Genomic DNA, 27,507 nt, shown 5'->3' with positions numbered 1-27,507 from the left:
TGTGATTCTCACATTGCTGCACAATGACAAGCTGGGATTAACTGCAGAGGCTGTGCCCTGGGGAGTGGGGGCTTCAGGGGCATTCATGCCTACAGGGAATGTCCAGACTGTCTGTATCATATTCGTACATAGCAAGAATACCTACGGGGTTGTAAGCACGAAGTATTATTTGATTCATTCAAATGAAGTCGACACTAAGTTAGTGCAACTGGTTTGTTCAGCAGGGACACTCGATCCACCCACAATAAGAGCTCCAGCTGTGACAAACTCACAAGAGAAAAGTCAGGTCTATTTGTATTCTAGTCAAATGTTAACAATAAATAATAGCCATTATTCGTCTATTTTAAGTGTCAGAAGTGTCTCATCTAATTGTGTATTTCTGCAGTTATTACAATAGGTGATAAGTGGTGTTTTTCCTGTATGATTTCCCAGCAGCAGCTGCACAGAAACAAGGTCAGAGCGAGAGGAGTGGCCACACACAGAGAAGAAAAACACACTCTCAGGCTGAGCAGACGTTTTACAAAAATAGTTTGTCTACTCTCCAAGAGTGGAGATCAGGGTTTGGGGCTTTCTATATTTAGATGGCTTGTGTTCTCTCTGACTGTGAGAGGCCTGACCTCCCTCCTCTCCCGGCCGTGATAAAAATAAACGACTAATGAGAGGAAACGGCCCCAGATACGCTGTGAGCAGATCTCTCTGGCCCGGCTCCATCTGAACACATGAATGAGTCAATGTCAGGACTTGTTGCAGGTGGTATTAAGACAACAGTCAACACAAGTCACCATCTTCTGAAAGCACAACACATCTTTATTGAGAGATTAGTACAGTTCTGTACTTTAGGACAGCTTCACTTTAACAATCTTAGATGAGTCTTCATACAAAGGTCGGTGTATTAATAAAGACATTTATGAAGATGCAGATTTAAAACAGGTCAGAAGTCTGATAAGGCCATTACGGGCACGGAAGGGGTGATATGACTTTTTCTTTTTTTTAGTACAAGCTTGATTTATTGCAATAAAAAGAACCGACTGTTAGAGATGACATAAAAAAAAACACAGTTGGGTTACAACATTAGATTTTACAGATGGGGAGACCTGAGGGTGGAGAAGGCAACAATACTAAACCTGCTTAAAAGCGACAGGTAGACAGAGAATGATGGCACAACATTGTCACATCACTTTCACCGCCCATTTTAAAAACATATTTTTTAATTTTAAAGAAAATATTCCCATTAAGATTGTCCTTCGTGACACAAGGCATATATAAGTAAGGCTTTAGAGTGTAAGGATATTGGAATTCAGAGTATCCAGAATATTCCACATGTTAGGCAGAAGATTTAAGACCCGCACCGACACAAATGTGACGGTTTTCAAAAAGAAAAAGACAAATTTGAGCTAGTGGTTTAATCATTTATAGAAACAGCCACAGCCGACACTACTTGCACCAAAAACACAACGACATGCACATTCGATAAGTCACTTGGTTTTGATGAGGAATTACTCGCAGCTCACAGTTTAACACTTCAGCTTTCTAAAAAATATCGTACCACAGACACTTATCAGACGCACAATCAAATGTTATCAAATGCACAATCATTGGTTTGGCTTTGACCCAAGATCTTCTTTACACAACGACAGCCGATGACAGACATGAAATTAAATGTAAGCACTACATTAATATGATGAAGCATTTTCAAGAAAGCTTCATTCACTCTGTATGTTGAGTTTAGCAACAGCATCACAGCACTCGGGTCATTTGTTCCTAATGGCTTGAATCTGAATCTTCAGAGATTTCGAGAATAGAGCCATAATTGAAAAGAAACTGGAATTCTTTTTTTGAGAAAAATACTTAAATTTATGAGAATAAAGATAGTCTGGGTGGTTCTTTCTTCAAAATTACGATTTTATTATCGTAAAATTAAGATTCTTCATCATGGCACTAACACACAGTCAAGGAACATAGGGATTAAAGATCTTCATATGGGACCTGATGCTTGAATGAATAAGCTGAAGACAACACTGTATCATGGTGATAGTACTACAAATAACAGACAGGAAGCTGGTGAAATAAATGAGATGTGGACAAGTCAGAGTACGATGGGTGGCAGAATAATTTGATGTACTTGTTGGATTTTACCCAATCAAAGATACATAATGGTCACAATTGAGTAGAAGCTCAATGTAAACCTTCAATTCAAATCTGTAAAATACTGTTGGGGGAGCGTTGACTGAATGGAATCAGAAAGGCAACGACAGCAACTTCCTAGTGGTGATGAGACTGTGTGTGTGATGGATTAGGGACAAAATCCACCACTGAGGAATCTCTGAGCTCTTCACATATTCAGAAAACTACGTCTGCTGTCGATAATAATGTAACTGATGCCATCAGAACCCATGCAGCCAAAGTCTCATCAGTGGCCAGAGGTCGGGCTGTGCTGTGGTCAATCGTTTCAGTGAATAATACCAATACATGGCTAACAGTGCAGCCACAGATCACCTCAATGTTTACGACTTTAGAGAAAATCCCTCACTCCTGCCAACACAAAGACATCCAGCAACATTAATAAGCACAAAATAAACCCATGAAAGGGTAAGTGGCATCCACTACAATATAGTGCAGGTTTTTTTGTCCTTGAAGGGATTGTCTGAGGCGGGGATGCCCATGAGGAGAGGGTCGTTCCTCGCATGGTCGCTGCAGTAGTTCATGAGGTCTGCAGAGGCCTTGGAAACCTGCAGTAACAACACAGAGGAGCAAAGGAGTGTGGGCGGCAGGTTGCGATCCTGGGACTTGAGTTTTAATGCACAATCCTCCAATCGAGTGGTAAATAGAGCTGGCGTTTATGTAACCTTTTAATAAGCAGATGATTATAAGCAGTGGTTTTCATACTCTGAGTCAAGGGGACTTCCCATGGATGCACTAGCAGCCATCACTGGATACCTTTGACACTTAAGAGCCCTTAAAAACGTGATGATGCTATGGCAGGTTCTGCAGATGTAAGGAGCTTCTTTGACTTATGAGAATGAATTGTAATGTTATTATTAAATATCGTGCACCACACTGAAATAAAAAATGAGTGCGTGCTTAGATCTGTCGGAATTAGGACTCTGAAAATGAGAATGAATTATCATATGACTAATCTAATATATGCTCAGAACAGGAAAAACCAGTCAGACAAATGGATTTTCCCAACATATATAAACATAAATATATATATAAACATCGGGTGAAATGGAAAAAAGAGCAGGAGTGAAATTCTGTTCCTATAGTGCATGAGGCTCATCAGAAAGGATTTAGTACCAAAATGACAATGAAGATCAGCGATAGTGTCTGCATGGTTATTGTTGCACTGTACCTTTATCCTGTCAATGCTTGCCTCTATTCTCAGCTGCTGCACCATCCGCCGGGTATGGGCGATGGTATTGGCACTTTGAGGCTTTGAAGACATCCTGGGTAATAAAACACTGAAATGAAGAACAACAGAAAGAAGTGTGAACGACACTGAAGAGAATGAGACGTCCATATCCAGCAGGGTCTGCACATCCAGCAAAGATAGAATTGGACGTACAGGAAATACATTTTTTGCAATTTTAGTTTATGGAGAAAATGCACATGAAGCTACTGAAATCAGGAGTTAAATACGTTTTTAATCCTAGTAAACAGTAAAGAAAGTAGAAACTGGAAAGGCACTCCAGAGGGGGCATACAGTCCCCTGAAATGTAATCAAGCTGCACAAAATTTCACACACTCACTAAATATCAATTCCCTAAATATGTCAGATTTTTTCCATCAAGATCTATTAATCAACTGTGATAATGTTGATATTGATTAATCTAGCATCGTTTAAAACAATGAAAAAAACACACTGGATTCGCTTCCAGATTGTGATCTGCACCAAAATCTACTGGGTTCCTTGGGTTGCCTTATCTAAACCACATCCTTCCACCAAGTTTCGTTGTAATCTGTTCTGTGGTTTTTGTGCCATCTCGCTTACAAACAAACCAAAAAAACTATCGAACAGACGGCGGTGAATACAGCAAATGATTCAAACAGGGAAAGCCCCTCAACACTGTCCCTGCAGCAGGAGACAGCTGAGAGAGGGGTTTTGTGTAAGAACCATGTTGAATCAGATGAAACCAGCTGAATGAATAAATAGAGAATGCAGGCCCGTGAAGGAAGAGATGTGAAAGATTAAACTACAGTTGCACGATGAGGTGGATGTGTTATGAAAAATAGAGACGTTGGTTTAAGGAAGGTCAACAACTACCCCTCACTACTTCCTCTTCCTCTGCATGGTTGTTACCAGTAGTGACGTCGGCTCCAGGGAAACACAGAAATTGGGGACGATCATGCAATTTCTTAATTCTTTTTGTGTAAAAAAAAAAAAGAAGGGAAAATATACATTGCATGAAGCATTACATTATCCATGACAATATAATATAACACCACAGTGTTCAAAGAGTATTTAACAATCTGATCGCAGTGAAACTGTGACAATGACTGAAAACCTGTGTATGCTGCCGGTGTCAGAGAGTTTTACTGATCCAACGAAACAGCCGGTTGTGATTCCACTTCCTGCTAATCATTTACAGAGTGCAGGGGAACAAGCCCTGACACATCCTCCAGTACATGTGCAGATCCGACTCCAGCGTTTCTCCTGCTTCCCTTTATTGCCATTTGTCCGTTTCTCGTGCAAAACACATATTTCCTTTTCTGCAATGAAACCACACACTCTTTCTTGTAATACAACTCTTCTCAGCAGTGAACAGGAAACTTCAGGCTCCAGTTTCTCAGAAGTGTATTGTGAAATCGAGTGAGTCAAGTTGCTGCAGGGGTTGAATTTGTAAATGACAATCAGTTGCTTTCTGTTGCATGCATGTTTTAATTTTGCCCATTGTTCTAATTGTTCCATATATGGTTACTCCCAATAAGTCTTTCAGGTTAGTGCACATAACTCAGTCACGGTGCCTGACATGCATGAACTTAAAACAGCCCTAAACCATTTTATTTTAAGTCGGATGTATGTTTATTTTGTTCCACCCTGTCTGCGGCCCCTTCACCCTGCAGGATGTCGTCCCTCAGGACAGCCTCTGATGCTGCAGCTGGACCGTGCGCCTCTTCGTTTGTCTCGAGAACAAACAGTAAGGGAGGAATAAAGACAAACACACGGAAACGGGAAGGGTAGGGTAAAATCTCAATTGTCAGACCACTGCCAGGGAGTGCCTGATTAAAGAGCATTTCTCAAGATCTAAAAAGATAAGTAATTGCTGCAAAGGAAGCAGAGCCAGAGATGACTCAAAGAGCTAAACTGTTATTGATAATGTGGAAGTGAAACTTGAAAGAGCAATGAATTACATTGCAAAGTGAGCAATCATTTCATGCAAACATTCTCCCAGCTTAGTCATAAAGTCGAGGGCCCACAGGTGGAATAAATAAAATCCTTTCATCTGAACGTGATGAGTGATTCTATTCATTCCTATAGACTCTGGAAGGGTCTTTACAAAGACAGAAACAAAGTAGGAGCGCCTGCTTAGAAGCAGCTGTTGTATAAATGCTGCAGAGTCATTGTCAATTAGAAATGAGATCACATATAGGTGTGCATCTGTGAATCTGATTTATGACATTTATGATGTTAATATTTAGCGTATTTATTTCAGTAATGAACATAGTGATTTTCTTGGCAGGCAGTCTTTTTTTTCTTTTGTGTGAGGAAGTACTTTACTGCTGCCAGGTAAAAAAGGTGGGCCTCCTGGCACTACCAGCCGAGCCAGATGATTTAGTTTATAATTGGTGCAACATGCCAAACACAGCAAAAAAGCTGCTGATCAAGTGCCACAGTGAATTAAAAGATATTATGAGAAATACAAACAGGCTTCACACGGCAGGCCTGCAGCCGAGAGGAACCTCAAGCATGACTTTGAACACAGTGGATGCTCTGCTGTGTTAAAGTTGGAGATTATCAGGCAGACACTACGACCTGCAAGGTTAAGGTTACATGATGGGGGAGCAGAGCAAGAGTCATCACTAAAGAGCTTAAGTGCTGATTAGTGGCTATGCAAGCTGTTATTAGAATGAACCATGAAACTATAAACTATAAAATATTTCTGCAGATTAACGATTTTGCTCTCACTCATTTTCTGGGGTTTGTCTTTCCCATATAAAGAACGCAGCAGGAGATTGAGCGGGTCGGACACTTTCACAACAACAGGAACATTTCCAGAAGATTCAAGCTCTGGCTGGCTCGGGGGGGTTGAGCATTCAATAAGAAAGACATGACGTATAAATTCCACTGCCTCATTGTTAATAGCACATTGACACCAATGTCTGGCTTTATCACCAAAACCTCTCAAATCACGTTGTCTTTACAAGTTGACCCCTTCAGCCTCTACATGTATGTCGCCTCTTTATTATCCTTTATCTTCCGGTTTTGCATCCGTCATTGTGTTTAAGAAAAGTAATAAATACGCCCACTCGCTCACTGTGAATTTTCCGGGCAATTTACAACTGTTTTCTTATATGGGCTCACTGACAAATTTTACCAAGATATTTAACTGACCTGTACATGTGTGTTCAGGAAAATGTCCAGACTTCAGTTCATGTCTGAAAGCAGCTTTAACAGATTTGTATTTCTTTTTTGGGGAATTACACTCAAATCACTGTATAGAGAATTTTGAATAAGAGTACTATTATGTGCTTAACAGATTGACAAACTAGTAAAGGAAATGAGAAATCAAATCACCTTCCGATAGTTTAAGTTGTGTCTGTCGTGTGATGGAGCATAAAATGCAAGAGGGGAAAGCTCACCACCACAACTGTAATTTAAGACGGAGTAAAGCCAGAATGGATAGTTTACTACTCTGTGGCGCCAAAATATCAGTTCAACCAGCATGTGAAGTGGGAGAAACGGGTAGGTCTTAAATCACGCCGGCTCTCACAAGTAATTTTTACAGGAAAACTATCCCAACTGAGTCACCTCAGTCAAACTGTGAAGCCCCTGTGAAGTCATGCCAGCAGCTACCAGCACCACCGGTCTGACTGAAACTCTAAGGGGAGGCACCAGGGTAGGTGTGTGTGTCTGCGTGTGTGTGTGTGTGTGTGTGCATAAGTGTGTGGCATTAAACACCACCATGTACATTAAGGAGCCTTGGAAAAAAAAATAGTTACCTCCAAGGATCAGAAAAAAAGACCACCCCATCACAATACACACACATATACAGCAGCCAGTGGGACCACCTACTGCACAGAGCACCGAGGCCCCACTGCTCTGCTGTACCTTACACACACAAACCCACCCGCACATGTGCCATTCATTAGCAGTGTGTTCAAAGTGCCAAGAACAGGGAGCCATTATGAGTCAGTGCCATTAACACCAACACTCAGAGATGAAAAACGCACCCTGTATCTGTGTGTGTGTGTGTGTGTGTGTGTGTGTGTGTGTGTGTGTGTGTGTGTGTGTGTGTGTGTGTATACTTCTATCGTTGTGAGGACTAGTTTGTGTTTAGCCTAGTTTAGGGTTAGTATGAGGCTTGGGGTTAGTTGTTGAGTTGTGATGGTTAACGTTATAGTAAGGGGCTCGGTAAAGCATTATGTCGATGCGTGTCCTCACAAAGATAGAAGTACATGTGTGTGTGTGTGTGTGTATGTTCTGCTGCTGTATTGCAGCTCCGATCCCCCCCAAAAAACTCTTAACTTTGCTGCTGACGATTTCATGACATCCATTAAAAAGCAACAAGAAGAGTCGGTCCTGTCAACTGCACAGTCTGTGTGGTCCCTCCACTGACTATCTGAGGCTTTTCAGACTGCAGCAGCTTTTGTAATAAAGTAGCTTCACTGGAAATAAACTGCTTTAGGGCTTAAATATCGCCTGCTGCACTTAAGACATGTGGACACAAGGTGATGAGAGGCAGGCAGCAGGATCATACTCCATCCACATTCAAACCCTTCCATTCAGGTCACCACAAGATGACTGATTAGTGATTTTCTCCCGGACCATGCTCGGTCTAAAAAGGACTATAAATCTCAGCAAGTTCACACCCTTAGTTCAATTTAGGGGAAAAACGATAATGGACACAGATCATTTTTTCTGTAGCTTCATTAACGTCATTAACTAGGAGTTGTGCAGGGACACAGGTTTGACATCTAAAAGGAAAAGCCGAGGACAAAAACTATTTACATTGGTACAAGACAAAAACAGCCACATCAATGAGCTACAATTAACAAGGAGGAACGAAGAGGTGCATGCAGACAGGCTGCATATTTTTCCACTCCTCAGCAAGGTAACAAACTTGTGTCTCTATTTGAAAACAACCTGTAGCATGTGTGGCATGAAATCAGACAGTGGGGTAATTATCATTCACTGACTTTAGAGCTATAGGAGTGTGTTTGGTAGCATTTTAAATATCTGTTGTATTTCTGACAAAGTAAACAATCTGGATGACACACCTGGAGTCTGTGTTGTTGCGTTGAAAATATTGAAATGTTTGCCACGGTTGATGCAGTCACAGTTGACATTGACTCAAGGCTTGTCCCTATGCACATTTTGCAGATATAAACAATCATGCATGGAGATTCAGGTTCTTATCGGCTAAAAGTTTGCATTTTATTGCATGGAACACTTCTGGTGATCATGTTAACAAGGCCCTGGTATATCTACTGGCTGGCGTCTGTCTGACGTTATAAACCAGCTGACGAGTGCAGAAAAGAGAGTTGTGGAAAGGCGATATTTGGTGTCTAGACAGACGTCTGTTGCTTTGAACAAAGGGGAGTTCAAAGACGTGGGCCCCAGCCACAAGCTAGTATATGAGTTGTTCTGCCTTGCGTACCCACACATACACACACACGCACAACTCTGCCATCTCTCATGTACTCCCCTCCCCCTGCACACACACAGACACTCCCTACAAGCAGGATTTTCCCAGTCTGCAGGCGAAGCTAAAAGTAGCCGTCTCATAGTATCTTGCTGCCAGTCAGCACTTTCCCAGCTAAGTGAAAAAATTTCTCAGGCTACACCTAAAACATGATCCCTCACTTCAGTTGCTCCGCAGATCAAATCTGTGTCAGTTCACAGTCCCGTCATCTGCTGACTTATAAACACAGGCTCATTCTAACTTGGTCACTCAGCTTATCAAACTCAATAATACTCATCAGTCATCATTCCTGCTGCTGAGTAAAGTGGGATAGTGTTTATGAGCCAGAGGGAGACGCTCTGGCTGGTTGGGTTTGTAGGTCTGCGAGAGAGAAAGGGTGAGGCAGGGAGGAGATGGTGGGGTGTGTGCTCGCACTGGTTCACACTGTGAGAACCATCACAACTCTCCCACCAGAAAAAAAGAAAGGAGCTGCTGTTAGGCCCCGGTTTCTTTGGCAGCTGATGTCATAGAGTTTATACAGCAGATATCATGATGATTTTATTCATCAAGATTAACAGAAAAACCACACAGACTGGAGGACAAAGCCTGCTCCCACAATCTCTGGGAAATATCACAAACTCACACATATGCATTACAGACGTTAACTAAAATGCTGCTCTTTCTCTTTGAATAGGGTTATGTCTTGCATTGCTGAATTGCATTTTGGTTACACTGCATCCCGTTGCTTGTGGCAGAAATTTTGCAGAGTTTGGTTTTTCATGGAACAGTTCTAAACAAAAACTCAAGCAAAGGCCCTTTCAGATAGGACGTTTATTGTAAGAGTAGTAATGGAGTGCATACAGGAGCAGCAGGTTTATGAGCTGTATGCATAGTTCAGCCCACAGTGACTAACTTACTGTAGAGTAGACTGAGGCAGAAAACTGTGAGCTTTAAGTGGAACTATGACGAGACAGAGCTGCAGCACCACCCCAGAGCTTACTGGTATGGCCATGAAGATAAGTGAAGCTGAAACCACCCCACCCATTGGCTGCACAGTACAGTACAAAGGGAATACTGGGAAATTCAGTCCTCTCTATACTGCTCTGCTCGATTGTGATTGGCCGAGGGATATCCATTATTCCTGTGTAAGCAGATGTTTCCAGGAAAGAGCTTAAGGACCGTACAAATGTCAAGGGAAATCGCTCAGGTTAAACATGTGGCACTTGGAGTAACAATGTCATTTCTGTATCACCCTGAAGGAAAGGTTCACCTTAAACAGTGAGTTCACAGAATCTGACAAACTGCACAATCCTGAAGTTTGTGGCCGGATAGGATACAAAAACAATCCAGTGTACTGTAACACAGTATTCACAGTGTCTAGACAGAAGACTACACTGAACTCATTCCTGCAGGATTTCTAAATCCTAAATTCATGTGCAATTACCTGAGGCTCATTTCTGTCCAAACAAACTATGAATGATTGCTTGTTTCAGACTCAGACTAGAGGGCTGACGAGTTTCGCTGCAGGAATTACAAGCCGACCCAGCTTATAATGAACTCAATTGAAAAATACTTGGCAAAAAACAGGGAAAAGTTGCATGTCAAGATAGATAAGGTGAGACATCCATGAGATAGTAAGCTAATCAGTGTCCTTAAACATGGTGGTATTTAGAACAGGATCATGTGAACATGACTGCCTGCACATTCAGTGGCTGGTACAGGACTGGAGAGGAGCAACATGTGTGTCAGGGATTGGTTTGCAAGGATTAAACAAGAGGCAAATCACATGGTAAAATAAGACAATCTCCATCCTGGCAACCTCTAATTAGTCTCCACTCCTCACAAAGCACACGACACACACAAACTCTGCTACATGACTACTGCTGCATGCAGAGTTGATGGTGAAACAGATATTCAATGCAATTTGTTTCAATAATGAATGACCACACATGCACAGCCCCTTGCTTTTACTGAGAAATTATAAGCATTTCACAGAATTAAACAAAAACAACTGCAAAATATGATGTCCTTGACTCATTTTATCTCTCTTACATACCAGAGTTGGATGGTAAAGAAAAATGGTTTCAGATCTGCTGATTAGGCCATTTTTTACACAAGCAGGGTCAGCTATGTTGTATGCTTATTGTAGAGATTGCAAATGATCAGTTGTGTAATCCTAAATGTGGGTGGAGCATGGTTTAAATGTTAGGGGGGATGTAGTGTAAGTGTAGTGCAGCCAAGTGAAGGTCTAATGGACACCTGCATTAGGTGTGTGTGTTGCAGGGGTTATGCAGAACACTGAACACATTACACTTTCCAAAAGAAATCTATCATGCGGTGCATCCACTTTAATACGTTAAAATAAACACTTTACTCAATTTTGTTCTTTCCAATATTTTGCTAGATAATAAAATGGGTGTCACTGCAGTACAATAAACATGCATGTTTTTTTTTAATCAAGCTCCATGAATTATTCTCTTTGAAATCAAAGAAAATGTAGAAAAATGCAACCAGAAAAAAAAAATACTCAGACTCAGAGAGCATCCTGATCTGGATCTGCAACAACATTTGTAATGGGTTCATCCAAAAACTTTTTGCAATGGTAGAGTAGGTTTAATTTTAATCCTGTAAACAAACTAACAAACGCGAGTGAAAACATAACCTCCTCTGTGTATATTCTTACAATAAGTACATAGAACATCTTGGGCTCCGACTTTTCGCTGTTTCCTGGCTACTATGCAGTTTACAATGCTATGCAGGTAGGAATGACATAAATAAAATGATCAAATGGAAAATGCCTGCATCATAGGTGGCTGGTACATTCTTATGTCATGCAAGATATGACGAGAAAGAGAAGAACAGGGGACAGACAGACTGTATAGACACACGCAAAGAGAATGACTAAAAATGCCATCAAAGGGCGACAGCAATGACCAGAAGATTTTTGTTCTTGTCTTTGATGCAACTGTCAACTGAATTCCTCACATTCCTTCCACAGGAGAGGCTGGAGATTATGAGCACCGGTGGTGCTGGTAGATTATGAGCCAATTATGTTAAAGACTTTGTTGATGCTCAACAAGTATTCAGACGCAAGTGGCTGCTTTCATGGCTTGGAAAATAGGAGGCCAAATGTCTGGGAGTAACATCAACTAGACGCAGAGGACAGCCAACGCCTCTGTGATATCATTAGCAGTCAGAGTACTGGCTAAAAATAGCCCACAGGTCTGTGTTGTTGTTGGCAACAGTGGGTCCAGTTTCACCTAAAAACTACCACCAGAAATAACTAGTATTACAGTGCCAACTGGGTATCGTCCAGAAGAGCAAGGTCTCTGCAGTTTCCACTGAGGTGCCTGTGAGCTTCTGTTTCCCCAGTAATGGGCCATTATCAAGTCCAAAGCAGCCCAAAACAAACACAGGCCTATGGCAGATAATGCCCTTCAGACGTCACTGCAGACGCACAGAGGGTGACATGCAGGAGACACGGGCGACCTAGGCAGAGAGGCTGCCAGGCAGCGTCTCTCTGCTCTGCCCTCGGAAAACAAACGGCATTGTTGTGCTAAAGCTGCACAAAAGAAAGCTTAGTGCAAGCTGAGTGGAGTTTGCTGGAAATGGATGCAGGGAAGGAATGAATGGTGGGGCAGAGAGCTGTAGAAAAAGATGTGTGCTTGTAGCTGAGACTGAGGGAGAGATAAGAGTTTGTGTGTGTGTGTGTTGGACGGAGAGAGAGAGAGTTCAGCTGGAGAGAGCAAGCTGTGCAGCTGTGTGTATGTTGCATTTGGTCGAATGCCAAAAATCTGCAGCCGGCGACAGGAACGCAATAAAACTTAAAGCTATTGTGAGCACTTTGCTTTTGCCTCACTCGCTCTCGCCTGTGAAAGCTACTATTCATGACGAAGGCAGGGAGATACCACACAATGGGTCTCCATCTCTGGCCCGACACTGCCCTGCCTATAAGGAACAATAAACAAACGCAGTCAGTCTTTCCAACCTCTCCACCACTGAGCTGGACTCCCTGCATGTACGTTAGCGCTGCAGCGAAGGTGGAATTGAGAAGGCCAAAGGTCTGTCGAGTAACTAGTTTGGCCATTTCCCAGCCCCTCCTCCTCCTCCTCCTCCCTGCTGGAGCAGAGATGTGTGAAACACCAGCGAGCATGGATGGAATAACAGATAAAGGCTCGGACGTCACGCAGTTCATTAGACGACAACATGAAGGTCATAAAGAGTTTGTTTTCCAAGCAAAGCGGAAATAGTATTAGTCAGAGGGTGACATAAATAGGGACAGGGTGTGTGTGTGCCTGTGCCTGTGCCTGTGCCTGTGCCTGTGCCTGTGGAAGACAAGGATTAAGTGTGTCTGCACATGTATGTGCCTGTACATGTGTGTGTCAGACGGTGAAATGTCTATTTTTAGAAGATATTTTCATGTGACCTCTATGACATTAAAATAAACATGCAATATTGTCTAAAACTAATAATGGCATGAATTAAACAGTTTATTGTCTATAATCGCACTATATATTTAATGTCACTTCTCCGAATGGATATACATAATGACAAAATTCAGGACCAACACAGCAACACTAAAGTGAAGAAAAAAAAACAATATTTGCAACAATGAACTCCGCTCTGAAAATCAGCAGTGCCCAACCCAGTCAGACAGGACAAAGGGATTAGCGATGGAAAAATGCAGGCTGCATGATTTCCTCTGTCAGGAGTGGGAGAGTGAGAGAGAGAGTGAGAGAGCTAGAGAGACAGAGACATAAAGAGACAGAGAGAGACCCAGTGGAACAAAGAGAGCCAAACAGAAAACAAAAAAGGCGCTCTACAGCATCAAAAAAAGTTTTATCAAATTTCACTTTTCATTCCACATAGTTTTGAAATTCCAAAGTGAGTTCACCTAAAACACTGGTTTGGGACGTCCACAGGAATGTCCAAACATTTGCAGAGGGGAACTAGGAAAATCCCCCCCCCCCGGTACTGTCGAGAGAGAAAGACAGGAAAGGAGACACAAAGCTGTGGAGCCCCTGTGAAGCTGTGTATCGGGCAAAAATAACTCTAAAAACATTTCTATAGAAACAGCAAAATATTGGGAACTACCTCACTAAGGGCGGTTAAATGTTTGCACATCAGTATATAATAAAGCTGAAAAAGAGTACACAAGAAATGGATTACTAAATCAACAGCTGATGTACTCATCTTGAATGAAATAATAATAATAACAATAATAAAAATGCTTTAGGGTTCCAGCTTTTCAAATATTTGAATATTTCTTTATCACATACAACGTTAACTGAAAAAACGTTTCACCTGTTTATCAGACAAAACAACCACTTTGATCATGTCACCTTGTGACCTGCAAGATGTAACTTATGTTAAACAATATTTTGACTAGGGTAAGAAGATATGGCCCTAATGTAATTTTATCATATTACAATAAATGTCAGATTGTTATTTCTTTTGAGTTTAAAGACAGATTTTTGCTTCTGTGTAAAGGTTGCAGACTTTTACTCTTCTTTATGAGCTGAAAACAACAAACATTTTACAAATCTGAGGTAGATCAGTTGTGTGTTCTACCTCCTCACTGTGCTAGCACAATGCAATATGTGTATATATATATATATATATATATATACCTTGTTATATTGATGAAAATGATATTGCGATAACTATTTTATATTTTTTTATCACCCAGACCTAACCCAGATTTATTGCTATATAATCATGAGTGCATGTAACTGAAAGCTGGAAGGGAAAGAACTATCAAGCACCTGCATCCACGTGTCAGAATGCTCCTTTCTCCTGTTGCATGGCACATTAGTCACTATTTTGCCACTGCATCATTAAATCAGTGGAAATCTGAGAGGATGTGCTGGGTATAGTGTGTCGCTCTCGGCTTGAAATGTATTTCTCTACAAACTGCCGATCCTTGACCTTGCAGGTCAGAGGTGAACAGGTCGATTAGGATAGGGTGAATATCATTTACTTCCTCCATCTCGGTATTTAACATAAATAACAGGGAAAAACAAAGAGATGCAGATAATAGGGGATCACAGAAAAGAGATGAAAGCCTTAACACCTTTCATTTAAGAAAGAGTTGGGGCTCATATAGTTTGAGAGTAAAAACTATACCACAGATAATCCATTGGTGAATTGAAAACAGCAAAACACGCCAGTATCTGGGACAGTCAGTAACTGACGGGTAGGACTGTACAACCTCTCAAAAGTCAATTCTTAAACAAAACACACAGTGAGAAGAGGTATTTCCGATGTGCCTGAACCTTGTTTCCGTGAACAGGATGTATGAGATAACTTTAGGTGTGATGACTGATGGGACACATGGACACATGGTCTCATGGTGTCTTTATCTCAACACTGTCTGACTATAGTTCAGCACCAACACGATCCACATTATCAGAGGGCAAGAAGGGACACTTCTGAACAAACAAGGACAGGAATGACAGGCACGTGGATAGTGGACAGATGATTGCATGTGACTGCTCAAGACAAGCTGCATAAGAGGTAATGACGCACACACACACACACACACACACACACAGACACACACACACACACACACACACACACACACACACACACGTACACACACACACACACACACACACACACACACACACACACTCACACTCACACTCACACTCACACTCACACTCTCCTAAAATACAGGAACCGGTTGAAGGGAAATGTCTCAGTGAGAAAACAAATAGTGCTGATGCTAAATTCCTCAAGTTATCATCAAAAATAAATAGTCACAATGCACGGTCATGATGATATTCTCCAGATGCAATTAGTAAAAGGGATGTAAGATCAGCTGATCAATTATATGTGGCAGCTTGAGATCATTCCTGCTTTCACAATGCCAAGATAAACAAAAATGTAGATATTGTTTTTTTGGTCCCTTTTGGATCTTTTATTTAAAATAAGTAGACCTACTTCAAACACTCAAATACTTTCTATGTTCAACTTAATTAGACAATCTTGATTAAATAAACATTCATTTAAATGCAACCTCTTGTTTCCATATGTTATTATTGAATTGTTGCATTTTAATCACGCTCAAAAAAAGCAACGAAACAATCAACATTATACAGTATGTCAGCGATCAGACACCCTACTCTATTAGTATCTGCAATAGTCAATGAAAAACCCATATCTGCAAAACAGTAAAACCATTATTCAAGTATGTTTATTTTACCCAATGACAGTAATCTCTGTACGTATTCATTGTGCTTCTGTTTCCAAGGTCAGCTGACTGGTTTTATGATTTCTTTATGACAGAGTTGAAGGCCTCAGTCAGTGTTAAGAGACGAGGTCAGAGCGAAAGGCCAGGTCCATAGTGTAAATCTATTTCTCAGTTTAAAATAACAGATCAGAAGTTTACTAAATAAGAGCAGGAAGGCAAATTAATTTCAGTAGTGATCAAACTTTCAAGCCCTCGTGTTTTTCCATTGTGGAAACCTAGCCCACCTCTCAGACAGCATATTGCAATCTTTGGAAATCTCCTTCTGAGAGTCACACACCGGGTTAACTAACTAAACAAGGTTTTTGTCAGTCTGGAAATTGTGTTTTGTCATTACAGGAAAAAGAAACACCCTTTAGTCAAAAGTACTTTTGGTTTTGCTTTTTAAACAGAGACAGGATTCTGAGAAGAGAGAAGGAGAGAGAGGGAGTCGTCATTGCCTTTATAGTATCATTTAAAAAATGTCTAGTTTCCTGCTGTATTTCTGAGAAATTGCACATCAGTAATAGTTACAGCCTTTAATTCATATCTACATTATGTAGATTTGGTCACTAAGGGTCTCTCAATCAAAACAATAACAAAAGTCTTGGTTTGATGACGTTGTGAAGCAGCGTGGCATCATGGGTGTTGTCTTCATCACCACTGTCGGTGAGAAACTCCCTGACGCAAATCATGTGCATGGATGAGGTCATGTGTTAAAGTTTGGTTCACGTTACGCAGAAAACAACAATGACTAATCAGGCTCCATTGCGAGTGCACTATACAAATAGTGGAAGGAAAAAACAGTCGACTTGCTAACTGGCTAACTGGCTAGCAGTGGGTTTTTCCTTCATTGTCCATCGCTGGGTTTGAACATTGTTGGAAAATTTACACAAGTCAACAACATATGTAACATAGGTCTAGTTGATTTAGAGATTTTATTAAAGAATTGTTACATATTATATTTTCAGGTACCTTGATTGTAGCTGCAAAACATTTAAGACAGTAAGACCTGAGACTAGACACATTGGCTAGCACAAAGCCAGATTGACTTACAAACTCCCCCTACCACAACACACAGAAACACACACGCGTTCACAGAGGGGTCTGAGTTACTATTAATCACAGGCCACATGAATGGCTGCCCCTCCCTCCAATCACCGCGACTCCGTTCATCTAACAGTTTCAAAGACATGTCGGGCAGAGGAAGAGGCTCACACTGTGGGTCACACTGCGGCCACTTCCTCTGCAGCCCACCCCGAATCCCCTTCAAAAGTGATGTCTGTCTCCTCCTCCTCCTCCTCCCTCCGTCTCCCTCCACTTCCTCTCTCTTCACGCTGTAACAAAGTCTCAGCGCAAGTGGGTCACTAGGTCCACCTCACTCAATCACGCAATCCTGCTTCTGTCCATCGTCTCAAACAAGTCGATACACAGAAAGCTGCTCAGGCAAAGTGGGTATTTCTGAACTGTGCCTCAAGGTACGAGAGTAGGAATTCTAAAGCAAAATGTTGCTGTTGGTTACACTGTGATACAATCTCCCCCCACCTCAAAATGAGCCAGTGTGAAAAGTCTGGAACTGCAGATTCTGCAACAGATTGCTCCGGTGGGAAGAAAAAATTATTGCACACACCAAGATAACTGTCTAGTTTTCAAATTCAAAGCTCGGGGAGAGGGAACACAGCCTGTTTGTTACAGTTCGGTGATGTAATTTCACAAGGAGCCACTGTACAAGAACCATTTCAGGACAAAATGTGAGTCCTTGTTCCACCGTGCACCAGAAAAGAGTGAGTAAATCATAGGCAAACAAAACCTCAGAGGGCTGTATAAGTGAATAGATTTCAAAGGGTATGAATAAGGCACCTGATTTCAGCAAAAGAGGAGACATGGAGAGGTTGGACGAGGGGACAGGCAGTGGTTGTGCGTCTCTCGGACACCTGCTTGTTTTGAACATAGCGAGGCCCCGGCCAAAAAAACTTTGGGGCCCGCAGACTTGAGGGCAACAAAAAGAGGAGCCGATCCGTCTCTGAAACACAGCACAGACACATGTTGATGCGCCGCCTTATGCTACAGGTGTCGAGTCCCGACTGGGCCTCAGTGTAGCAACCACAAATGGGCCTTTGTTTGAGATGCCAGCAAAGTTCCCCAAAGACTCATAAAGGGCTCTAAAGAAATTAAAGAATCCATCAAAGTGACACTGTTCACCCCCCCCCCTCCCCCCGACACTCACTCTCTCACACACACACACACACACACACACACACACACACACACACACACACACACACACACACACACACACACACACACACACACACACACACACACACACACACACACACACACACACACACAGCTGAATTTACATGTTCGTTCCACTCTGAGTGTTATCAATGATTCATTTATCCTTCATAATGCTGCTGCTGCTGCTGCATCCTCCACTTAGTTTAACAGTATCACAACTGCCAACGTGTATAACACAATACGCCTGACAGGTAGTCGTAACCTATTCTTCCTTAGACCTACCTGTCTGGCAGGAAGCGGCTGGGGCCGGCTGGACTCTTTTCTCCCCCTCTGAGAGGGTATGACCATATTTGGGCTATGGCCTTATGAAATACTCTGTATGTCAGAGGAAATAATCGTGCTGTAATAGAGGAGAGTTTGTGCAAAAGGTGTGTCTTCCTGTGAGTGGGAGTTCTTTAAACCACTGGTGCCAGCCCGACTAGAGAGGACTGGATTCTCAAAACGAACTTTACCCCTATAGGAAATGCAACCTCATGTGCAATCATTCCCTTTCATAGAAAATGGTACATACGTTTAATTTATACTTGCACACAGTAAAAGTCAACACACAGAAAGGATTGTATCAGGAAATCAATGGGGAGGTCATTAGATTGGATTCATTATATCAATGTGTTAATATATCTGCCAATCACCATCATCTAAAGTTTTGCAAACATAGTTTTAGCTTGAATCATTATACAGGCCCAATTCTATCTAGCTTTCTATAGCAGCTTCTTAGGGCTAATCAATTATTTTATATCTTTTTAGTTTTGCTCCTAGTGTCCAGGGTTTACCCCACCTCTCCCCCAGTTGCTGCTGGAATTGGCTTCCCCCCCCCCAATAACCCTTAAAGGATAAGTGGTAAAGCTAATGCACAAAGGGATTTCTGTACTCAGATATTACAAAGTTTTATCTTAATTCATAATCTTTATAAAGCAAACATATAAAACAAACGGTAGATCTTTGTTTGTTAACGATACCTCCCTAATATTAGTTACTATCAAGTCCTTCCAGTAAATAATCCAGACAGTAGGGATGCACAAACACAAACACACACACACACACATACACTATCTGAGCTGTCTGACAGAACAAATAACAGAAAATGGACTCGAGTTACAGGTGCAACAGACTGTGTTTAACACGCTCTCTCTCCCTGCAGGTAAATGCCTCATTCATACTCACACATGTTCCGTCTCACTCATGGGAACAAATAGAAACGGAAAACTTTAATTGACAAGTTTAATAAAAGCCTTCGTGGTGTTTGGACCACCTGGCAGTGCCAACGTGCCAGATGGTGTCCACGTGTGTGTGTGAGAGTGGAAACCAGGAAAAAGCCTTGAATTGCCATCATGGGGGTAAAAGGGACGCACAGGAAAGTTTGCATCAAATGGGACTTGGTCAGATTTAAAACTTTCGCTGATGTTACAGATCTGCCTCAGAGCACCTCTGACACACTTTTGTGTCTGTTACAGAAGAGTCGTTCAACATTCAGGCAGCAGCCAGCAAATAGAGGGAAGCAGAAAGCAGTCAGAGAGCACCACCATGTGGCAGAAAGTAGGAACTGTAGATCTGTGGATGGGGATTACTACAGCTAATATAAAGGAAGCCTGAAAGTAAAGTGCAATGTTCTCAGAGTTCACCATGACAGCCATAAATCTAACAGTAATGAACTTACATAAGTACATTAGATTTACATTAGTAGGCCATTTTGCTTTGATTGACTTAAAATTGTTAAAAAGGTATTTTTCTGCTCAACTATATAAACCAAATATGTAAACGCCATGATAATTTATCACCTGAGCAGCTAAGTTAAACAGAGTTTTTACAGCAGCAAGTAAGAAACGTATCCTCCTGTTGATCACTCTTTTTGCAGTTTCCCCCTTTTTTTTCCCATTGCAATAATTCATGTAAGTCAATGGTAAGAAATCTTTCTTTCAAATCCTGGTTTACAGCGTGTGTCAGCTCCCCATTTCCCTTGAGCCAAGAGTCAAGCTGAACAGCAGGTGGATGACAGGGAGACGTCCCTGCATGTGACAGGCTGAAGATAACAATGGGCCTAAAAATAGATTTTCTATGTAACCTCTGATCTATAAATAACCTTTTCTCTTCGAACCTCTACACATTATTCACATTATTCTCCTGTGTGTCCTGAGCTGTGACGCACATAAACATTTGAAGCTCAACTGAAGCATATTTTCGGATTAAGTAATAAACAAAGACATAAAGGTCAATTATGTCATATTTTTCACAATAAAATCCACATAGATAATTGAAAAGTCCGTTGCATACTCTTAAATAGGGCTGCAAATTACAATTATTTTCATTATAAAAAAGAAAATTCATCAAGCAATTCATTATTTCAACTAGATGCTGAACAATATCACAGTGGTCAAGGTAATGTCTTTAAAATGGCTGTTATGTCTGATCAATTAAGACACAGGCGTTTATTTCTCAGCAGACATGTGAAGAATGAAAGTGGGGAAAGCAGAGAGAAGAATAAAATGAGATGATGGCTGAATTCCATTTAGCTGCTTCAGTTTCAAGGTCATGATGTTGTGCATGCTGCCTCAATGTCACAGGGCACTTCAAAAGAACTCAGACATTGTTTTTATTTTATAAAGTGTATATAAATTTATAACATATTTTTTGTGCGAAAGGATTTGAAAGAAAAACATGTTGCTCTTCACATAATAGATCACTCCTGTATTTCTCCTGGATTGAAACAATAATTGAATCAATCAATTCACTATCGAAAATGAAAATTAGTTATATTTTCAGTTTTCAGAACTAAAAAAAGGGATTGTTTTACTGTTTCAACACAATAATGATTTAAAATGGATCAATTAAAAATCTTTGGTTTGGATCAAAGATTGTGGACTTGTTTTTGAGAAAAATATATGGGAAATCCTTTGTAAATTTTGTTATGTAACATTATTAAACAGAAACATTTATAATCAAATAAAGTCAAATTTGCTATAAATCCGAACAGATGTGTCATTTATACCTAGGAGAAGTAACTGAGATTCAAAATCCGTTATTTAGGTGAATAACTGATGACACCCTCATTGATTCCTGTATCTATCTGTTTCACTTGTTGATAAGCCTGATTCCAAACTTCTGAATGTTCGGTTAATTTTAGTTCATAGGATGAAACTACAATTCAGAGTATGATAATGTGCCAAAAACAGTCCCTTAACTTTTCCCCATGAAGTTCTGCAAGAATACTGATGATCGGTCAACTTCTCAGATCAGTCACCAACCTTGGAGATGAGAGGGAGGGTTTCAGATCCAACCTTGGAGCAGTGTCTTTGTGGACTACAACCTTGGACTTGGTTTATACTCTAAATAGACCTATCTTATCTGCGTCCTGCTCTGTGTCCAAGGGAAGTGAAGTATTAACAGCCCTGTACTGACTCTAAACGGAGGCCTCCTCAACAATCAGGATAAGAAATTTGTATTAGGTCTGAAACGCCTTTTTATGTGTTTACAAAACATCCTGCAGAATAGTGTTACTTTGTTGATGATTTTGAGATTGAAATGTCAAAGGAGCTTTAAGATGAGCTGTTGGTTGTATTAAGGAAGTTCTGGTATAATTAGGCATCCCACCCTTTCTCCTCCCACGTGGAAACTCGTTGTTTTGGAGGAGACTCAAGTTCTACCTTTCATCCCGTCAACCGTCGCCTCCGCTCAGTCGGATAAACAAGACTATAGAATACACTTTGTGTCATGTCTAGTTTTCCTGTGACATGTCTGACCCAGACATCACAGGAAGACATTCAGTGCAAAGCCAGCGGAGACAAACTAGATTGTGACGATGAATCAGACTCAGCATCTTTCTTACCTATTTGAGGTCGTTGCTATGATAACGCTTCCTGTTTGGCTTGGTGAATGTGTACATGAGATGTTGATGTGACCTGATAAGTACATGAGCAGCAGCAGAACCTTCTTCCTAAGCAGTGAAAAATCTAAAAAGGATCCAGTAACGTTTGGTATTTCATGAAAGCCAGTAATTCTTCTGCCAAACCAACAGATGGGTGTGACTGCGTATCCGCAATGTCACCACCACTCGTCTCACTACATCTGCTCCTGGGCAGGGTGGAGTTCAAGCAAACCAGCCACTGTAGCCCTTGTGACTACAGACACACACAAACACACACACATACACACACACCACAAACACTAACTAGGGCAACCCCTTCAGGGCTATATCTTCACATACCTCTGAATTGTCATTTCTGAAGAGAAAGGTATAAATGGAAAATGTCTTGTTACAATATTTTCTATTGTAAAAGCAAACAGTCAAACTTTTTAGGCACATAACCAGGGCTGGGATTAGATCTCCTTCACTGACCGAGAATAATAGAATATTTTCTAGTGCTCTGTTGATGCAGGAAATATGCATTATTATTATGAATAAATATATAATAGTCTGAGAATGTCTGTACATTGTCTTAAGAAAAAACTCTATTGTTAGACTGTGAATGAATAGAATAGCTAGTACAAAGAAAACTCTGTATAATAAAAAATAGATCTTAATAATTGATTGCCAGCAATAGACCAATAGGGTGAATCCAGGTAATCTGGGACCTTTTGTAATGAGGGACACCTAAGCTGCAGTCTCTTTGTTTCCTGTTATAACTAAATCTAGTCAACAGGACTTTAAGTATAGGTTTAGGATGGATGTCGCGTGACTGAAATCACATGACTTCATGGGGGTGATGTCACAGATAGGGGCAGGGCAAGTCAATCAGAAGCTGACCCTCGGGATTGCACGACAAGGTTGATGACATAAGAATCTGACAAGATAAAGTTAAGGATATAAATCTGTCATATATATGATGATGTTTCTAATTGTTAGCAAAAATGTGTTGTAGGTTTTTGTCCCACATTATCAAATATGATTTTAAAAATCATATACAAATATAAAAATACTCTATCAGTGCCCAAAGTTACATTTTCAAATAGGTAATTTTATCTGAGCAACAGTCCTAAATGTTTTCAGTTCTCTCTTTGTCAAACAAAAGCATTTAACAATCACATTTGAGAAACTGGCACTGATGCATTTCTTTTTCAGAATAGATTTTTGGAATACTCTTAATAACAAATAAGGTCCCCTCTGAAATCCCAGCCAATTTGATCCTCTGATACCATATGTTCCTGGTCACAACCTGAGGTGGTCCTCCATGGATTTGCTTGCAGTTCCACAAACTAAACCCATGTTGTCCGGGACATTTCTGTTAGTCTGTCCATTCTATGGAACAAACAGCCTGAAGAGATCTGACCGGCTGACTCCTTAACCAATTTTAAATTACTCACATAGTTTTATAAATGTGACTTTGGATATAAAAAATCCATTGCTTTTATTATTTCGTCTTGTACATCATTTTGTTTTGATAGGTGCTTTATGAACAAAGCTTAAAATTATACTATTATTAATTGAAAAATAGCTGTAACATAACTAAATCTACGTTATTGATTATTTTTCATTGATCAATTGGTGTATTTAGCAACTTATTGTTTCAAACCAATTTAAATCTAAAAACAACAGACAGCTCTCTCTCTCTCAAGGATTCAAACAACAATTATCGTTGTTGTTATTGTTATCATCATCATCATTATTAACTGTTGCTACTATCATTAATAACATCTTTACATCTATAAATATCTTTGTTTTCATCATAATAACTTATGTGTCAGCGCTGAAACATGATGGTTACACAACTGTTCCTGCTCTCCACTCACAAGATGAGGTAATAAATGTAAGAGTGGGAGTATACTCTTAGAAGAGCTGAAAACATGTACTTAAGAACATGTACTTTTAGCATCATGTACTCAAATCTTAGTATGTGTGTGTGTGCGTGAGTGTGTGTGTGTGCAACATAAATAAAATGTTTGAGTCCCTCAGCCCATTCAGGAAGCAGTAACATCACTGAGAAGACGCTTTGGCCAATACTCACAGGCACGAACACACACCAACTCCTACCTCAACAAACTGTGTGCACTGAAAGACCTGCAAGTAAATCCACAGAAAGCCCCAAAAGGAAATGGCTCCTGGCTGATGGGAGGCTCAGACAGTGGCCACCCTCAAGTCGTCCTCCTGCGAAAACCTGAATGTCTGAAAACAAAACTTGTAGTCAGAGCTGCCGATCGAGTTGGCCTGCATTCTGTGAGTGAGGAGATGCTTCCAGAGCCGCCTGTTAGCAGATAAAGATACTGTACAGCATTGGCTACAGCTGCCTGTGCCACTTCCCCACATGATCCCAACAGTTTGTCCATTGTTCCTCAAGTTAAACTCATATAGCTGAAGCAGAGGAAGATTCAAATCAGTCCGTAAGCTGCACAGGGACTTTCCCAAACATTTTCTTTTTATCTAATCCTGGGCTGGGACATTGTTCCCAGCCCGACCACCTAACTCCCTCCTCCTGGTATCATCAATTTACATGCGTTACACGTCACGTTAAATCCTGCCAGCAATCTGGGTTAACTTACTCACACAACTACAAATGCAGGCCATGGTATCCAGGCTGGGAATGAGAGTTAAAAATCTGTCAGAGTTCACATTCTCACCTCGACGTTAACTCAAATCTTAATAATCTGAGGAGCTGTGATCTGTCGGTCTAAATGAAATAGTGACGAAGTTGAAAATTCTGGATTGGTGTTCGTTCAACTAAATTTCACAGTGGAGCTTAATTTCCAGACAGTATGAGATGACTGCTCATGATCGCCTTCATCATCCTTCAGTGAAACCAGTTTATGTAGGTTATGAAACACACATTCCTGTCTGTGAGCACCAATAGGTGCTTTCATAACAGAAGACACACACAGATTTTATTGCCTGTTTTCCTGTCTTTACATTATGAGTAGATATGTTTCGATGCCAATATCAACAACGTTGATGACCCTGATACTGCCAAAAGGCTGGGTCGGGCTTCAGCATGTATGTGAAACTATGAACCGATCCGATACAATGTCCTTCAAGTATGATAGTTTCACACAGATAAACCTGTGTAATGTACTGCCACTGGTCAGTACTAGTTTAAGAGCGACGGACAGGATGTTATATTCTGCACTGAACAGTGAGTGTCAGCCAGAGCTAAATAAATGTAAGCAATTTGGCAAACTTACTCATTGGAAAATCCCACAATTGAAATAGCGACGTGTACCGTATGCAAGACGTCAGTTTCCAGAAATTGTGGCTGCACTTTAACAGCTTTCAAAGGAGTAACTGTTGTGTATTCCTAGATTTTATGACCGTAAAACTAGATGTTAAAAGACATTCAATAGTATTCATTCGCAGTATGTTAGTGTTGAAAATCAATGATAACAATAATAGCGTAAATAATGGGTTAGTAGCATACAACTGTTCAAATACTTTATACAAGTTGTTATTTTGTTTAATGCACTTGTATCAGATCGGCACTTGATTTCATGCGATAGACAAAGTATCAGAATCGGTATCTGGAAGGTAAAATGCTATGGGAATATCTCCAGTTGTGAGGCACTCGATCATCGGGTCGCATATTTGAATAATTTCCCATGTTTGGGATCAATAAACTTATTTTATCTATTTATATATATACCACACTAAACCAAACCCTGTCACCAGCGTAGAGGCAGGAAGTGTGTGAGCTCCTCAGCGTCCAGTGTGCAGTGATGGGCGTTGAGAGGAGGCTTTGATGGCAGTGAATTGGGTACTAATGAGTTGGCCTTATCAATGGCCAGTCTGTATTCTGTCCTTCTTAATGGCCGGGGAGGGGGGGACATCAACAGGACTGTCAATGCTCCATGTAAACATCTCGGCCACTTCCCTGTGTGGGCCCTCCACTTCAACCATCCCACTGGGCTCCATAATCTAATTGGGAGGACACCAGCAAATGTTCCCAAGCTCTCATCCATGTCATAATGGACTAATGTCAAGGCGGTGGCCGTTCTAGAGATCTATATAAGTGCTCTTCTGTTCTGGAATAACTAGAGATTTCTATAAAAGTGCTCTTCTGTTCTGGAATAACTAGAGATGTCTATAAAAGTGTCCATCTGTTATGGAATACCAAGAGATCTATAAAAGTGCTCTTCTGTTCTGGAATGATCTATGTGCTCTCCAAAATAGGTCATAATGTGACAAACACAGTAGGTGGGGCTTGTGGGTAATAATGAGGGCAGAAGACCCAGACAGCAGCACTCACCTGTTGAATACCATGTATGTGTGTTTTGTGTGTGTGTGTGTGTGTGTGTGTGTGTGTGTGTGTGTGTGTGTGTGTGTGTATGTGTACATTAGCAGCGACAGTGAATCTCTGTGACTGAGACCAGCTGTTGCTCCAGGTTGCTGCTCGCTGCTGTTGTGACAGTGTACCGACACATGGAGGTCTTACCTGGCCGGGAAACGTGCACTCAGGTGTCGCCTTGTCTCCTTCCACCAAAGCCAACACTCTCTCCGTCCACAGACAGGGAGGAGAGCCCCTTCTTTCTTTCTCTTTCTCTCCCTCTGCTCTGCTCCGTCGCTCCCGGCGCAATGCCACAACTCCAGCCGTGTGTTGACACCACAGACCGGGCAGAGCGGGCTCTACATGGACGCTGCTGACGACGTCTGGGCTGCCGGAGTCGCGCCGCTCTCGCTTTCCGCTGACGGGCGAAGTAAATGTTTAACTATGGTTGACTTTTTTTTATTCTTCCGCTCTCCTCTTTCTCTTCCTCTTCTTCTTCTCCTCGTCTTCTCTCTCCTCCTCCACTTGAACGCTCCGTGACGAGAACAGCCGAATGGTCGGGAGGAGAGAGGCGGAACCAGCCGATGTTCACCAGCGTCAAGCGTCAAAAGGCTGACCACACAACTTCAAGACTTTTCACAATAAAACTCTTTTAAACAAAACATTGCCTATCTCTGTGAAGCCCAGGTTTATAAGAGTGAAAAGTAAAAGTATCAATGACCAAGCAGGATAATTCAATTAAAGGCATCAGATCTTTCTCAGAGTATAAGAGAGAAAGATCATGGAGGCTTTACATTAGTTAATTTATAATTAGTGTTATGTGCTCCTCTAAAGGCTGAGAACATTTAAACAGTCTTTGGTCAGACTTTATTTTATATATTATTAAAAAGTTGCAGCAGTGGGAGTTAGGTTCATATGCCTGAGACAGAAATTTGCAGGATTATCA

General features: G+C 41.1%; 1 protein-coding gene across 1 annotated transcript; it reads right to left on the bottom strand.

Moving 5' to 3' along the window:
- Window positions 1-783: 783 nt before the first annotated feature.
- Window positions 784-27,146, bottom strand: gng12a (guanine nucleotide binding protein (G protein), gamma 12a). The gene is made up of 3 exons (XM_062404875.1): window positions 26,730-27,146; window positions 3,353-3,461; window positions 784-2,729 (listed from the first exon to the last, which is right to left on the bottom strand). Exons 2-3 carry the CDS (start codon window positions 3,443-3,445, stop codon window positions 2,604-2,606), a joined length of 219 nt encoding a protein of 72 aa, XP_062260859.1. The 5' UTR covers window positions 3,446-3,461; window positions 26,730-27,146; the 3' UTR covers window positions 784-2,603.
- Window positions 27,147-27,507: the final 361 nt, after the last annotated feature.

This window comes from Platichthys flesus, chromosome 14 (assembly GCF_949316205.1).
Source record: "Platichthys flesus chromosome 14, fPlaFle2.1, whole genome shotgun sequence".
Taxonomy (NCBI): Eukaryota; Metazoa; Chordata; class Actinopteri; order Pleuronectiformes; family Pleuronectidae; genus Platichthys; species Platichthys flesus.
This window is presented reverse-complemented; position numbering and strand designations above follow the sequence as displayed.

What these genes read in the sequence shown, in the direction of transcription:
- gng12a (XM_062404875.1), bottom strand. Translation starts at nt 3,445, where the DNA reads ATGTCTTCAAAGCCTCAAAGTGCCAATACCATCGCCCATACCCGGCGG. An exon ending in CAAGCATTGACAGGATAAAG is followed by an intron (nt 2,730 to 3,352) that starts GTACAGTGCAAC and finishes TTGTTACTGCAG; the next exon opens with GTTTCCAAGGCCTCTGCAGA.